The 13,794-nt window shown below is 36.6% G+C and overlaps 1 protein-coding gene across 1 annotated transcript; it reads left to right on the top strand.

Annotated features, from left to right (window-relative positions):
* The first annotated feature begins 5,073 nt into the window (after window positions 1–5,073).
* LOC124932193 (B3 domain-containing transcription factor VRN1-like) lies at window positions 5,074–7,879 on the top strand. Its single transcript, XM_047472809.1, has 4 exons — window positions 5,074–5,386; window positions 5,551–6,223; window positions 6,376–6,593; window positions 7,238–7,879. Exons 1-4 carry the CDS (start codon window positions 5,258–5,260, stop codon window positions 7,571–7,573), a joined length of 1,356 nt encoding a protein of 451 aa, XP_047328765.1. The 5' UTR covers window positions 5,074–5,257; the 3' UTR covers window positions 7,574–7,879.
* The last annotated feature ends 5,915 nt before the right edge of the window (window positions 7,880–13,794 follow it).

Below are 13,794 nucleotides of genomic sequence, written 5' to 3'. Positions count from 1 at the left end.
AATAACATAAACATTTATTATTTTATGGCATTCTCGTTACTTGGAATTGAGGGATATGTACATACCAGGTCAGCGAAGATGAGGTCTTCTTTTGTGACATGGTAGTTTCTCATGTCTTTTTCAAGGGCTTGGCAAAATAAGAGAATATCATGCTGCAGACCAACCTGCAAAATAAGGGTGGAGACTCAAAGTCATGAACATTGAAGGATACATAGAACAAAACAAGAGAAGCACTTACATGTGAAATTGATGAAAAACAAATTATTCGTGGTTCATGCCTTGGCAACCTACGGCATTTGGAGTGCACAATTATGGACCAAGCGTCCAACACTTCGCTTGCAATTTCTTCACCCATTTTCATTGTACGAAATAGCTGACGGGTGATATTACCTGGTGCACCTTCGTACAGAACGTCACTGCAAAATAGATTCAGTTAGAAGACCATAACTAACTAATTTCATATTTCAAATTTCTAAAAGCATGCTAAGTAACTTACGATGGAGGCAGGTCTTGATCAAACACAAAATCGGCGAATCTCTGTTCCTTGTTGGTTATTTTGTGGTCCAACATATCCGCCACCTCTTTCATGTAAGGGGATCGAAGGTGCACAGGAATTTTCGAGATCTTCCTCTTAGGATATTCTCTAATGTTGATGCGTCCCCCCCCATCATCTTCATCTTCATCTTCAGAAGATTCAACGACCTTAGAAGCCTCAACCGGTTCATTGCCTTCACCTAATCATTTGGTGCAACAGACTGAGCTTGGGGTTCTGCAACATGTTCCTTCCCTTCACCCTGCTCATTTGGTTCAACATGCTGAGCTTTGGGTTCCTCAACCTGCTCCTTCCCCCTGATCATCGTCTTCAACAGTGGGTGTCTGCACTTTCTCTACCTCATCTGGTTCCTTCCCTTCACCATGATGATCAATTGGTTCAACAATGGGTGAGTCATCTTTGTTTGGCAGAACTGCATCCTCAGGTTCGTCTTGTTGAGCAGGGGGGACTGGGCTTCAATGTGCTCAAATGCAGCGTCTACATCTGCCTGTTCAACAGGTAGTGATTGATATTCAATGTCCTGACCTACCTCCTCAACATCTTTAGGATGAACAGGGAGTGACTGAGCTTCATTGGGCAGAACGGCATCATCGAGATCATTCAGTTCAACGCGTGCTGGTGGATTGTCTGCACTGTCCTCCACGGAAGTCTCACATGTGTAATCAACCCGGGGACTATTGATTTTCAAGCCCGCACACTGTAAAGTGTCCCCAAGTGCCTCCCTTGGAGGATCTTCCACACCTACAAGAACCTCACCATCGTTCACCAACTTCACGTGTTTCATGAACCCTTCAGACTCTCTAAGGTTCAGGAACCCGGCCTCAAAAAAGGGCTTCAGATCGATGTTGCGTTTCTCCAGCTCCCCTAATAGGTAATTCAGCTGTTGGACTGTATCTTTAAAAGTTTGCAGGATTTTGGATGTCAACATCTGTACATTATGAAAAACATATTTCATTAATCTTGAAAAGAGGATAATAAAGAACAATGGGAGTCAATTTATTGTTTCCACATACCTCATTATCGTCTTCTTTTACTTCAACCGAGTCAACTGGATTCTCGGGTTGTTTAACTGCTAGGCGCGCCCTTGCCCTGCCCAGCCCAAAACCACCGGCACGAACTTCTAGGTTGGTGAACTCTAAAACGGTTACGTCATCCCAACAAGAGATTATTGGAAATTTTCTTTCATAGGGGATACGTTCGTCTTCCACAAAAACACCATCTAGGTAGCAAATCTGGAGTAAAGGAATGGGAAACATGTTAGAAAATATTACATATCTATAAATTATATATAAGAGAGGCAACAATACTTACCGATAAAAGGGTTATAGGTCCATCGAAATATGGATTTTTATCTTTACTTGCTTTTTCTTTCCAACTTCTTACACTGTCAAGCAATCGTTGTAGTGTGAAGTGGCACCAGTTCAGTTCCTTTATGTTATCAACATTCATTAAGGATTTGAGAATTTTGAACCTGAAATGAAAAGAATACATGTGTCAGTATTCACAAATACAATTAGATATATAATAGGTTTGAATACATGTTTACCTTGCTCGTGAATTTTGAACTGGACATAAAAAACTTGAGACAACAAAGACAACGAAGTCGATTTTGAAATCGTTGTCTGCAATTGTGTTACTTAATATCTTGGGGATCATAGAAAGTGTTTCGGGAGGTTTTGAGTCTTCCCCGGTCCATCTAGTCTTCCAATCCCTCAAGAAGTTAAAATAATCAGGGTCCTTAGTCTTGTCCCCCCCAACGGACTCGACTACGTTCAGTGCCCCTCTAGGGAGGTTCATCACGAGCTGTACCAGATCTTCATCAATAAGGATCTCATCACCGTTGGCCAATACCAGAGAACTCTTATCCGGGTCAAAACATTGGATTACGTGTCTGGAAAAATGCGCCAGGCACTTGGAGACGCCCATTGTAAGAAGAGAACCAAACCCGATTTCCTTCACGGCTTCCCTCTGTTCTACGCTCAATTTAGGAATCAGTTGAGCGAGGCCATGAGGTGATGATCTTGTTAGAAATGTCAGTTTACGTTTCTTTATGGTTTTGGTTTTTTGGGGAGATGGTGGTAACTCTTCATCGAATGGGGTAGTACACGGAGAAATATTAGTGGTTTCTGGGGGTGGTTCTGGTAAATCTTCATCGACTGTTGTCATGGAGGTAGGAATAACATTGGGTTTTTTTTAGGGGGAAAGGTGGTGGTAAAATCTCATCAAAATGGGAAGTACCTGCAGCAACATCAGTAGCTTCGACAGCAACTGTGGAAACTGATTCAGCAGTCGATGACGACTTAGTATTCGTCTTCGGATTTCTCTTCCTCTTCCTTTCATATGTAAAGTTATTAAACCTCGAAGTCATTATTTTTGGTGGGATAGCAATAATCAGTATTCAACGAAATAAATTGAATAAACATGTGTAAAATTAGTATAAACACAATAAGATTAACATACCTCTCTGGTTTATTGCTGGGATTGACGTTGGATGCAGGAGTTGGGGCAGTTTCGTTTTCGTTTATGCTCCTACAGACTTCCAACACGACCTCTTGGGAGTCGATGGTATCCACTTCCATGATGTTGCCTTGGTTCCCTAACATCTTCAGAAGAAATACTTGTAGAATAAAAGAAATATCTAGGGTTTCGACGTTGATTGTTTGGATTATCGCCGGGAGATAGAGAGAGAAGAATATGAACAGTTGCTTATGAAAATGAAAATGATGGAGAGTGGGATTATAGCGGGAAATTGAAATTATATCAACTAGTAATGGAAGCGAATAAATATTCGTTCGATATCGTAACTTCTTAAAAAAATTCAAAAATAAAATTGAAAATAAAAACTGTTATTCGAAGCGAATATTTATTCGCGGGATGTAAATGCACGGGTAAGTGAATTTACATGACAGGCAAGTTGGCTTCTCATGGGAGGGGAGGGTGTTTTACATGAACGTCAGGCTAAAAATAATTGAAAAGAAGAAATCTTCGCTTTCAATCGTCTCCTCGAAAAATAAAATTAAAGCGAATATTTGGTCGTTTACTGCATGTCATTTTAAATTAATTGAATTTACATTTATTAATAAACGGAAATTTACAATTAAGAAAAAAAAAATATCCAATGAATTGAAGCGAAGATTTGTTCGGTTGATGCATGTGATTTTTAATAAATTAATTTCATATTTCATAAACGGAAATATAAAATCCATGTCATTTTGGTCTTGACATAGACGGGTAAGTGTCTTTCCATGGCAGGCAGGCGGTCTTCTCATGGGTGGGTTGGGGGGTTGACATGATGTTTTTATTAAAATTAATTGAAGCAAATATATCTTCGCTCATGAGGGTCTCCAAGCCGAAAAAATGAAATAAAAAATTAAATAAAATTACTAGAAAAAAAATGAATGAATTACTTGAAGCGAATATTATATCGCTGCATGTGTTTTTTAATAAATTAAATTAATATTTAATAAACGTAAATATAAAATCCCTGTCAATTTGGTCTTTACATATACGTGTAATTGTATTTTCATGGAAGACAAACGGTCTTCTCATGGGTGGGTATTGGGGGTTTACATGAGGTTATTATTAAAATTAATTGAAGCAAATATATCTTCGCTCCCGAGTGTCTGAAGGCCAAAAAAAATTAAAAAATTGAATGAAAAAAAAATGAATGAATTAATTGAAGCGAATATTATATCGCTGCATGTGTTTTTTAATAAATTAAATTAATATTTAATAAACGTAAATATAAAATCCCTGTCATTTTGGTCTTTACATAGACGGGTAATTGTATTTTCATGGAAGGCAAGCGGTCTTCTCATGGGTGGGTATTGGGGGTTTACATGAGGTTATTATTAAAATTAATTGAAGCAAATATATCTTCGCTCCCGGGTGTCTGAAGGCCAAAAAAAATTAAAAAATTGAATGAAAAAAAATGAATGAATTAATTGAAGCGAATATTATATCGCTGCATGTGTTTTTTAATAAATTAAATTAATATTTAATAAACGTAAATATAAAATCTCTGTCATTTTGGTCTTTACATAGACGGGTAATTGTATTTTCATGGAAGGCAAGCGGTCTTCTCATGGATGGGTATGGGGGGTTTACATGAGGGTCATGGCAACGGGCGTGTAAATCTTCGCTCCAATCGCATCTCACCCTTCCCTCTAACACGGTGCCCTGAGCGAAGATATCTTATCTGGGTATCATATGAATATTATATAATTTCCTGGCGTTAACAGGCGCTGCCGTTAACGGCGTCTGGTGTGAACCCGGGCCTAAACCCGGATTCCGGATTCTCCCTCCCTCCGTCTCCTACCCAGATTGATTTATTATTAAAATAATAATGCTGCAATCTGATTGGTCCGCCACAGGGGAACACGGCAATCGATAGCAGAAGATCTGGACTGCCAAAGGAGGGATCCTTTTACTATCTAAAAAATGATAATTAATAAAAAAAAGTTGTGATAAAAGAAAAGAGATAAATAGAAGCAAAACAAAGTTAGTTTCTTTCTCAGTGAGGCTGTAACCTGGTTTGGCTAAACGACAGCCAACTTTACTTAAATTACCCAATTATGGAATCGCTACTCATCCAAGACGAAGAAGAGAGAAGAAAAAGAAGAAGAGATCATTATATGATGATGCCCACCAATTGACCACTCGATCTCCCTGATCAGGGTCCCAATTTCCCGGCCACAATTTACAATGACCCACCACCACCGACCTTTGGAAGGAGGAAACAGTATCGATTGCCGGAGACCCTCACCTTCACCCAACAAATCTCCCACTTTCTATCGATTGATGGAGTCCTCCGTCATCCATGACAAGAGAATGGTGAATTTCATCCCTCTTTCAGTGTGTGTATCTTCTACTATTTTTTTTCATCCCTTCCCCTGTTAGGGCATGTTTCGTTGAATTGCTGCATAATTTCAATTTGGGTGTTAATAAATCTCTATTCTTGATCTATGCTTGAGTAGATTGATCTTTGTTTGATACAGAGAATTCCAGGGAAGTTTGGGAAGAAGTTCGGTATTGAACTTACTCCATTCGGTACTCTCATCGTACCGAATGGCTGTGTTTGGAAAGTGTCATTAGAGAAACTTGAAGAAGATAAGCTATGGTTTACAAATGGATGGCATGAATTTGTACAACACCAGTCTATTGGTGCTGGAAACCTTTTAGTATTTGCATACATGGGGAATACAAGTTTTAGGGTTAACATATACAATTTAGCTACTGCAGAAGTGAAATATCAATGTCATACACTGCATAATTCTGTTGATCGTAGTAAAGATCGATATAAAGTAGGGTTTGAGGATGATGACGAAGGTATTGATATGTTGAAATCGTATTCGACTTCTGAATCATCCTTGCAAGACAAGTTTTATGGTGGAAATTTGATTTATCGTACTCCTTTGATGATGGGGCATGTAGTTAAATCCCAGTTTGAGCATTCTTATGATCGGGCAGAGTCTTCTAATGGATATGGTTCTCTGATTGATCATCATCATAAGCAAGAAACTGATTTAGCCATTGTTAAGGAAGTGGATGTTCGACAACCAGTTGGTCGAACTAGGGAAGTTGGCATTCAATGTGTATATGTTGAGCCTGTGCTGTCTTTGAAGCAAAATCTCGAGAGAAACAGAAAAAGAATGCGAAAAGATGGACCTTGTAAGCTTTTCAATCTTCTTTTATTTTTTTTAGTATTAAACCCCAATTCATCAATCCAATTTTTTGTATAGTGTACAAAAAGATTGTGAAAACTCATAAAAAACAGTACAAGTTATGACCTGAGTGATCATTATATACCTTGATTTCTTCAGGTGAACCGAGAACTACTCCATCTGCTAATAATCATGACTCGAAAATTCAAACCATTGCTGGTACTGAAACAAGCTTTAGAAGCGTTGTAAGGAAGTCTAGAGATGTAACACCAGAAGAAAAGGAAAGAGTTACAAATATATCCAAAGCATTTCACTCGGAGTACCCTTTTTGTCGGGTTGTTTTACGACGATCATACGTTTACAAGGGTATCGGCTTGGTAAGCCCCTCTTAACTGCTCTAACTGCTTTATTTTAGCTCTTTTATGAATCTGTTATATTATATTTAAAAAAAATACATGTTTAGTGAATTGCCCACTTAGGCACTTACACTTCCAAGTATTAATCCCACACTTGTTTTCTTATGATTTTCTATGGGAAGGGGCAAACTGAGAAACAAATTAAATATCATTGTTTATGTTTCAAATTCAACACCAGCAATAGAATAGTGTAAATTTTTGAAAAAGTGATAATCTTTTCATTGATATATGATCTATGCTAAAGCCGCATTGGTAGTTGGTAAACCAAAGAAATACAATACAGCGTAAGAGTGTTGAACTAAGAGACTGAGACCTCTCATTTATGTAGGAGGTCATGGCGGTTGAATGTTGTGCTAGCCTAAACTCTGGTCTCAAACAAGTCATATCATCTAATTTGCATAAGTTAATCAGTATGAAGAAAATACAAACATAAAACCTCAAAGAATCGCAGAATCATTTGAGGTCAATTTGAAGCTAAATTTCCAGATTTGCCTCTCTTTCTCCCTTCATAGCTAACGCCACGGCAAAATCTTTCCTTCTCATTATCAAGATCTATTTAACTAACTAATTGAAAGCAGAGACTCACTCTTTTCTTTCCTCTCCAGCATATGCCATCATCCTTTGCAGATAAATACCTAAATGGGGTAACAGGATTTCTTGTACTTCAATCCCGGAATGGTAAAAAATGGTCAGTTCGGTGTTTGTGGAGAGATGGTTCGGCTAAGTTAAGCAAGGGATGGCCCGAATTCGTGTGGGATAATAAATTGGAAGAGGGAGATGTCTGCATCTTCGAACTAATCGATGTGAAAGATATGGTTCTCAGAGTAACCATATTTCACGTTCACGATGATGAGGGGCAATTTAGTCGATTTCCGGGGAATTTCGTATTTCAATCTGCCCAAACAAGTCAAATCTCGATTTCTTATGACCTTAATGGCTGAAGAAATTGCAGGTATTGAAAAAGACATATTTAATATGCATTATATTTCTATGTATTACTAGTTAAGAAGGAAATTATGCTAGGTTTCAGGGACCTTTTAGTCATCCATGTGGAAACTTGAATAAGATTTGCTTGTTTCCATTTAGGGGTCACAAAACTTGATTATAACTATCGGGTTAGGTTCGAGAAGCAGTCTACTTGATCATCGATGTTAAATTAGTGGTCTTTGCTTAAATAAAACTATAGTCTTGATAATGAATATACATGGTTGCCTACTATCTAATTTTGTTTATGTATATATGTTCGACGGCCTTTTCAATTTTGGTGTTTATTGTTTGAGTTGTCGATGGATCCTGGAGAAGAGTAGGAGAAGGAAATGCTGGTTCATTTTGTTCTCGTGTTTTGGTGTTCAAAGAATAACCATAAATATCATATTGACAAATTCAAATGAAAGTTAAAATCCACATCCAAATTGTTCACACAAATTAATGCTCTTTATTGTGACTTTTAATTTATAAGATGATTGTTTATACAAGTTATTTTAATTGTAAAAAAAAACAAGGATAAGGAAAAAGATCAGGTATCTAGATATTTATTTCAACAAGGTTTCATTGTCACATTGTCATTATGTAACATGGTCCATGGTCCCATTAAAAGATAGACTAGCTAGCTTTTCTAGATATTTATTATTATTCACATCAATTGATTAAAAAGAACCTTGATTAGAATTAAAGTTCAGGGTGTCTTTGTTACTATGAAGTTTTAAAAATCACATTATTGTATTGAATCTCTTATTAATTAAATTATTTAATTAATTAATTAAAAAAATTATTTCTTTTAATTATTTTATCATTATATATTAATATATTTTAAACTTTTTATTAAAAAAGTTATTTGTTTATAATTAACACCTATCTTAGGTATTATATTGACAAATGACTAGTATCACTTGTGTGCTCCAAACTTCCAATAGATTGGAATTTGATTGTTTTTTGGAAGATTATAACTGTATAAATAATCTCCCACATAACTTTTAAAATGAGTTAAGTTTGATTATTACGAAGAAGAAGAAGACAAAATTAAGGAAGAAATAAGATTTTTTTTATTAATTAATTTGTTATCTAACTAATTGAGTCTCATCTCTATTTATATTGTCCGGGAGAGAAACTAATAAAATAAAATAAAATTATTACTATATTATAAACTAATTTTTTTCAATTATCATGTGATTTATGTAACTCAACTGAAATAGAGATGAAAGATCTTTAATAAGGATTTCTTCAATCTAATCTTTAATTGAAATATATATAATGTAGGAATGTTTCTTTTGCGATTAGATTTGGACTTTAATTTTATATGATGAAACACTAGGTTGGTGTATAAAAACGTTACGTTAATATTGTTTTATAAAATCTTCGTTCATCGGTTGACGGTTGAACATTAGTTCGATTTGACCGATTATATGATCGATTCGGTCTGTTAATCAGTTTAATTGTTAAAGAAATAAAAAATATCGGATGAAGAAATCATGAGAAGAAGATAATGTAAAATGCATTTGAAAGTTGTCTAATGTGATGTGGTTGGATATTGCATAAATTTGCATGCACAATGTGAAAGCCATATCGAGGCGAGTTTTGTCGGATATTAAATAGCTCCAACAATATTTTGATATATAGTGGGATCTCTAATAGTCACCATCATTTTGAGATAAGAAATATCTCGAGATTATGGGAGTGTATAATGATTGAGTAATGCATATTGACACGAGTTAGAATTTCATGAATATATTTTGTTTAAAACATAAATAAACCTCAAATGTATGTATTGCTTTGGTGTCTAGAAAATAATAAAGTTGACAAATGTCTTTAAAATAAAAAAAAAAGTATTTAAATAAGTAATGGTAGTGTTATATGAGCTTTGAAGTTTCCAATAAAGATAATTCACCATATATCAAAATAATATGCATGGTCTTCTTAGATTGAAAGAGATCTAGTGATGTGTTAGATTTGTTTGAATAAATATTTTAATTAAGGAAGAGATTAGAAGAGATATTCTAATTAAGGAAGAGATTAAAGAGATATTCTAATTAAAGAAGAGATTAGAAGAGATATTCTAATTTAGGAAGGGATATTCTAATTAAGGAAGAGATATCTTAAATTAGTGTAATTAAATTGTAATTGAAAAAAATCCTAATTTAATACGTCATTAGTCCTATAAATATCTCAAAGTATTACATTGTAATTACCAAGTATACAATTCTTATTCTCAAGTTCTTTCTTTCTCTAAGTACTTCTTGCATTGTGTAAAAGGGCTTACTAGCTAGCATATGTGTCGATCTAGCCTAGTGCCACACGGGTCGAATTTCATCCCGTGACAAGTGGTATCAGAGCTGAGTTGTGTTTCCGCATTCAAGCTGCAAGAGATGGATTTAGGTACTATCGTCACTAAGGTTCCGACCAGCCAACATAAGGACAAAAGATCCAAAAGGGATAAGTCCGTCGATAGAGATGCTACCATGGAAGCGCGGGTGACCCGACTTGAAGAAGGCATGAGCGAGCACCAAAAAGCTCTCAAAGTGTTTAGCACGGTGGCCGATAGAGTGACGGTGCTGGATTAAAAAGGTAAAAAGTTGGAGAATGAGGTTATGGGGATCATTAAAAAATTGAATCGTAGCATTCGTGACGAAGTGCTGAGATCGGTTCGAGGGAGATTAATGATATCCGATAGGAAATACTTAAGACAATCCGAGGAGAAACCAATGCAATGATCGACGCTCTCCAAAGGGAAACGATGGGGAGGCTCGATGCGATGGAAGGTTGGATTGGGTGGAATGGATGGGAGCTTAGAGGTGCAGCACCTCATCGGATGGATGTTCCCAAGCCAACTCCATTCAAAGGCTCGAGAAGTGCAAGGGAATGGAGGACTTCCTTTAGAGCATGGAATAGTATTTTCGGGCATCAAGCATACTTGATGATCGCACCAAGTTGTAGATGGCCCCTTTCTTCCTAATATAGATGGCGCTATTATGGTGGAGAAGGCGTGAAACAGATATTGAATGAGGTACGTTGAGGGTGGAAACATGGGAAGACTTCAAGACCGAGTTCAAGCGTCAATTCTTCCCAGAGAACGCCAATTTTGAGGCACGGAAGCGACTAAGTCAACTTGCGCACAACAGGACCATCAAGGAATATGTTAAAGAGTTCCAAGAATTGATGCTCGAATTACCTAGTCTAACGGAATAGGAGACTCTGTTCGCGTTTATTAACGACCTAAAAACTTGGACACAGTTAGAGTTTTAGAGAGACAAGGTGCAGAACGCCTCCAAGACAATTGAAATTGCGGAGAGGCTGATCGAACTCAAGGTGTCCGTGGAAAGGCCGAAGTTCATCAAAAATGATGAGGAGAAAGGTGGGGGAGACCACCCACATTATAAGGAGAAAGGTGGGGGAGACCGCCCACCCAAGAAGGGGCATCCACACAGCAACTCAGGGAGGCAAGCCGACGAATCGGGTAACCCAATAGTCTATTATATTTGTGGTGCTCATAATCACATAAAGTTTATGTGCCTGTTTAAGGGGGAAAATGTTGCATCGGTTAAAGGAATTGAGTCCTCTAATGAGGAAGAATGGACTCAAATAGGATCCTTAAGACTATTCAATGATGTAAAGGCTAGTGTTGCGGACCCGATCAAGGGGACAAATAGGGGTTCGATGTTTGTGGATGCCTTGATCGGGGGAAGGCACATCAAAGCACTAGTGGATACTGGATCTACTCACAACTTCATGTGTGAAGGAGTGGCTAAGGCGTTGGGTCTTCGTATCCACCCAACGAGAGGGACGATAAAGTTCGTGAATACAACAGCCAAGTTGGTGACCGGGGAGGCTAAGAAAGTGCACACCGGGATCGGAGACTGGAAGAGAACAGTCTCGTTTACGTTATTCCCTATGGATGACTACGATGTAGTATTAGGACTATAATGGTTCGATCAGGTACGTGCTTCTTTAATGCCTTATTATGATTCCTTAATCATTTTGGATCACGGGAAGACTAGTGTGATACCAATAAGAAGAGAATCAGAGGGAATGGGCATGTTCTTGGCAATGCGGTTCAGCCAAGGTCGCACACGTGGTAAAGAGACATTTGCCACTTTTTCCAAGATGGATGATGAGGACATGTCCAAGGGAAAAGAAGAAGTACCCAAGGAAGTCTAGATAGCGTGGGTCGAAACCTTCGAGGGGCTCAAGGCCAAAGACACCACACAACCATCAACTACACAAAATTTGACCACAAGTTACGTTGGTCAAAGTTAGTCCACCTTCACTCTTGCCAAATCCTTAGTAGAGGAAGCAGATTTTACTTGGGCATCTTTGGATGAAGACACCAACAAGATGAAGAAATGGGCAGATCTGAAGAGGCATGCAGTCGGGTTCAAGGAGGGGGGTCGAGGAATAAAGAAATTACTCATGCATCAATGTAAGTCTCTACAATCTTTGCTAAAGTGTCTTATGCGCAGATACGAGGGACCGTTTAAAATCGAGCGGCATGGGGGAAAGGTCTACCCGGTGTCGAGAATTTCTGGGAAAGAGAGGATATCTTGTGCCAATTAAGGCAGAAGCTTGAATAGTACTAATCCAAGGTCGAACCGAGGACGACCACGACTTAGGTGGGGGAGAATGTCACGGCCCATTAGTATCACGACCTATTTCAAGGGATGTCGAGGCTCATTAAAGTTTTGGTCTCACAGTGCACTAATCTCCCTAGCCCAAGGGGAGGCCCAACTGCCTAAGTAGGCCCAATAAATATTCTAATTAAGGAAGAGATTAGAAGAGATATTCTAATTAAAGAATATATTGAAGAGATATTCTAATTAAAGAAGAGATTTGAATAGATATTAATCTAATTTAAGAGATAATCTAATTAAGGAAGAGATATCTTAAATTAGTATAATAAAATTATAATTAGAAGACAATTCCTAATTTAATACGTCATTAGTCATATAAATACCTTAGAGGTATTACATTATAATTACCAAGTATTCAATATATAATTCTTATTTTTAAGTTTTTTCTCTCTCTAAGTTTTTCTTGCATGGTGTAAAAGAGTTTACTAACTAGAATCTGCGTCGATCTAGCCTAATGTCACACGAGCTGAATTTCATCCTGTGACAATAGGGTTCAGGTGAGCTTAACCCTTGAAGTATAAAAAAAATAAAAATAGGAAACATTTATATTATGTATATATATCTTAATTATTTTATATAACCTAATTCTTCTATAGTTCCATATAGACTCTCTTTTAAATTTTGTCTACAAATCGTCTACCATACTTAGATTTTATTCCACTAATTTTTTATTCTTTAATTATTTTCATCAAAAAATTTATATTTATTTTTCTAATTTTCAGAGAGGTATAATATATTTCTCCATAAAAAAATTATAATTCTTATTTTCTTAATTGATATAAACGTCTATATTTATGACTGACTTTTATGTCGATTTGATTTAATGTAGAAATTTAAAAATTTATTAGTATTGTTTAATTTTCTTTTTTACTTTTTGTTTTCTTTATTATTTTACTCTAACTATGGTTGAAAGGTACTTCTTCCATCGATGTATTCTGACAAAGTTTTTTTTTAACTTTACATTTTAATACTCGTCGAGGAGAGCGAGTCACTGTTCTCTTCGATCTAGAGGCATGTATCGGGGTAGTGGGAAACCACTGCGATACACAACCCCCCTTCTCTCACATAGGGGCTGAATATTTAAAATTATGTATAATTATATAAAATATTGGAACATCAATATACTAAAAAAAAGAAAAACATTGATATTTTCATTCTTTAAAAAGAGATAAGCCAATCTAGTGAAAATTGTCGTATCTACAACACTAGAAGAAAAATGAGTATCAGTAAGGGCTAATGCCGTTACTGAAACCCTCAAAAACCGTTACTGATAATTTTCAATAACGGTGAATAAAACCGTTACCATTCGTTATAGAAATGAACGTTACTGATACTTATCTAGTATCTATAACGGCGTTAGATAGCCGTTACTGATAGTCATATAGTATTTATAAGGGTTTTGTTGAAGGTATTGCCATTAATGGTATAGCAATAGGGTCTTTCCAATGGTATTGTCGTTACTGATATGAGTATTAGTAACGACAATCTTTTGGCAGAACCATTACTGATATTGATATATATTTCAATTTATTTGAATTATT

This window comes from Impatiens glandulifera, chromosome 3, assembly GCF_907164915.1.
Source record: "Impatiens glandulifera chromosome 3, dImpGla2.1, whole genome shotgun sequence".
Taxonomy (NCBI): Eukaryota; Viridiplantae; Streptophyta; class Magnoliopsida; order Ericales; family Balsaminaceae; genus Impatiens; species Impatiens glandulifera.
The sequence above is the reverse complement of the archived record's forward strand: the minus strand, read 5'-3'. Positions and strand labels throughout refer to the sequence as shown.

Coding starts and splice junctions, on each gene's coding strand:
- LOC124932193 (XM_047472809.1), top strand. CDS start 5,258: ATGACCCACCACCACCGACCTTTGGAAGGAGGAAACAGTATCGATTGC. Junction 5,387..5,550: donor TCATCCATGACAAGAGAATG/GTGAATTTCATC, acceptor TGTTTGATACAG/AGAATTCCAGGGAAGTTTGG. Junction 6,224..6,375: donor AATGCGAAAAGATGGACCTT/GTAAGCTTTTCA, acceptor TGATTTCTTCAG/GTGAACCGAGAACTACTCCA.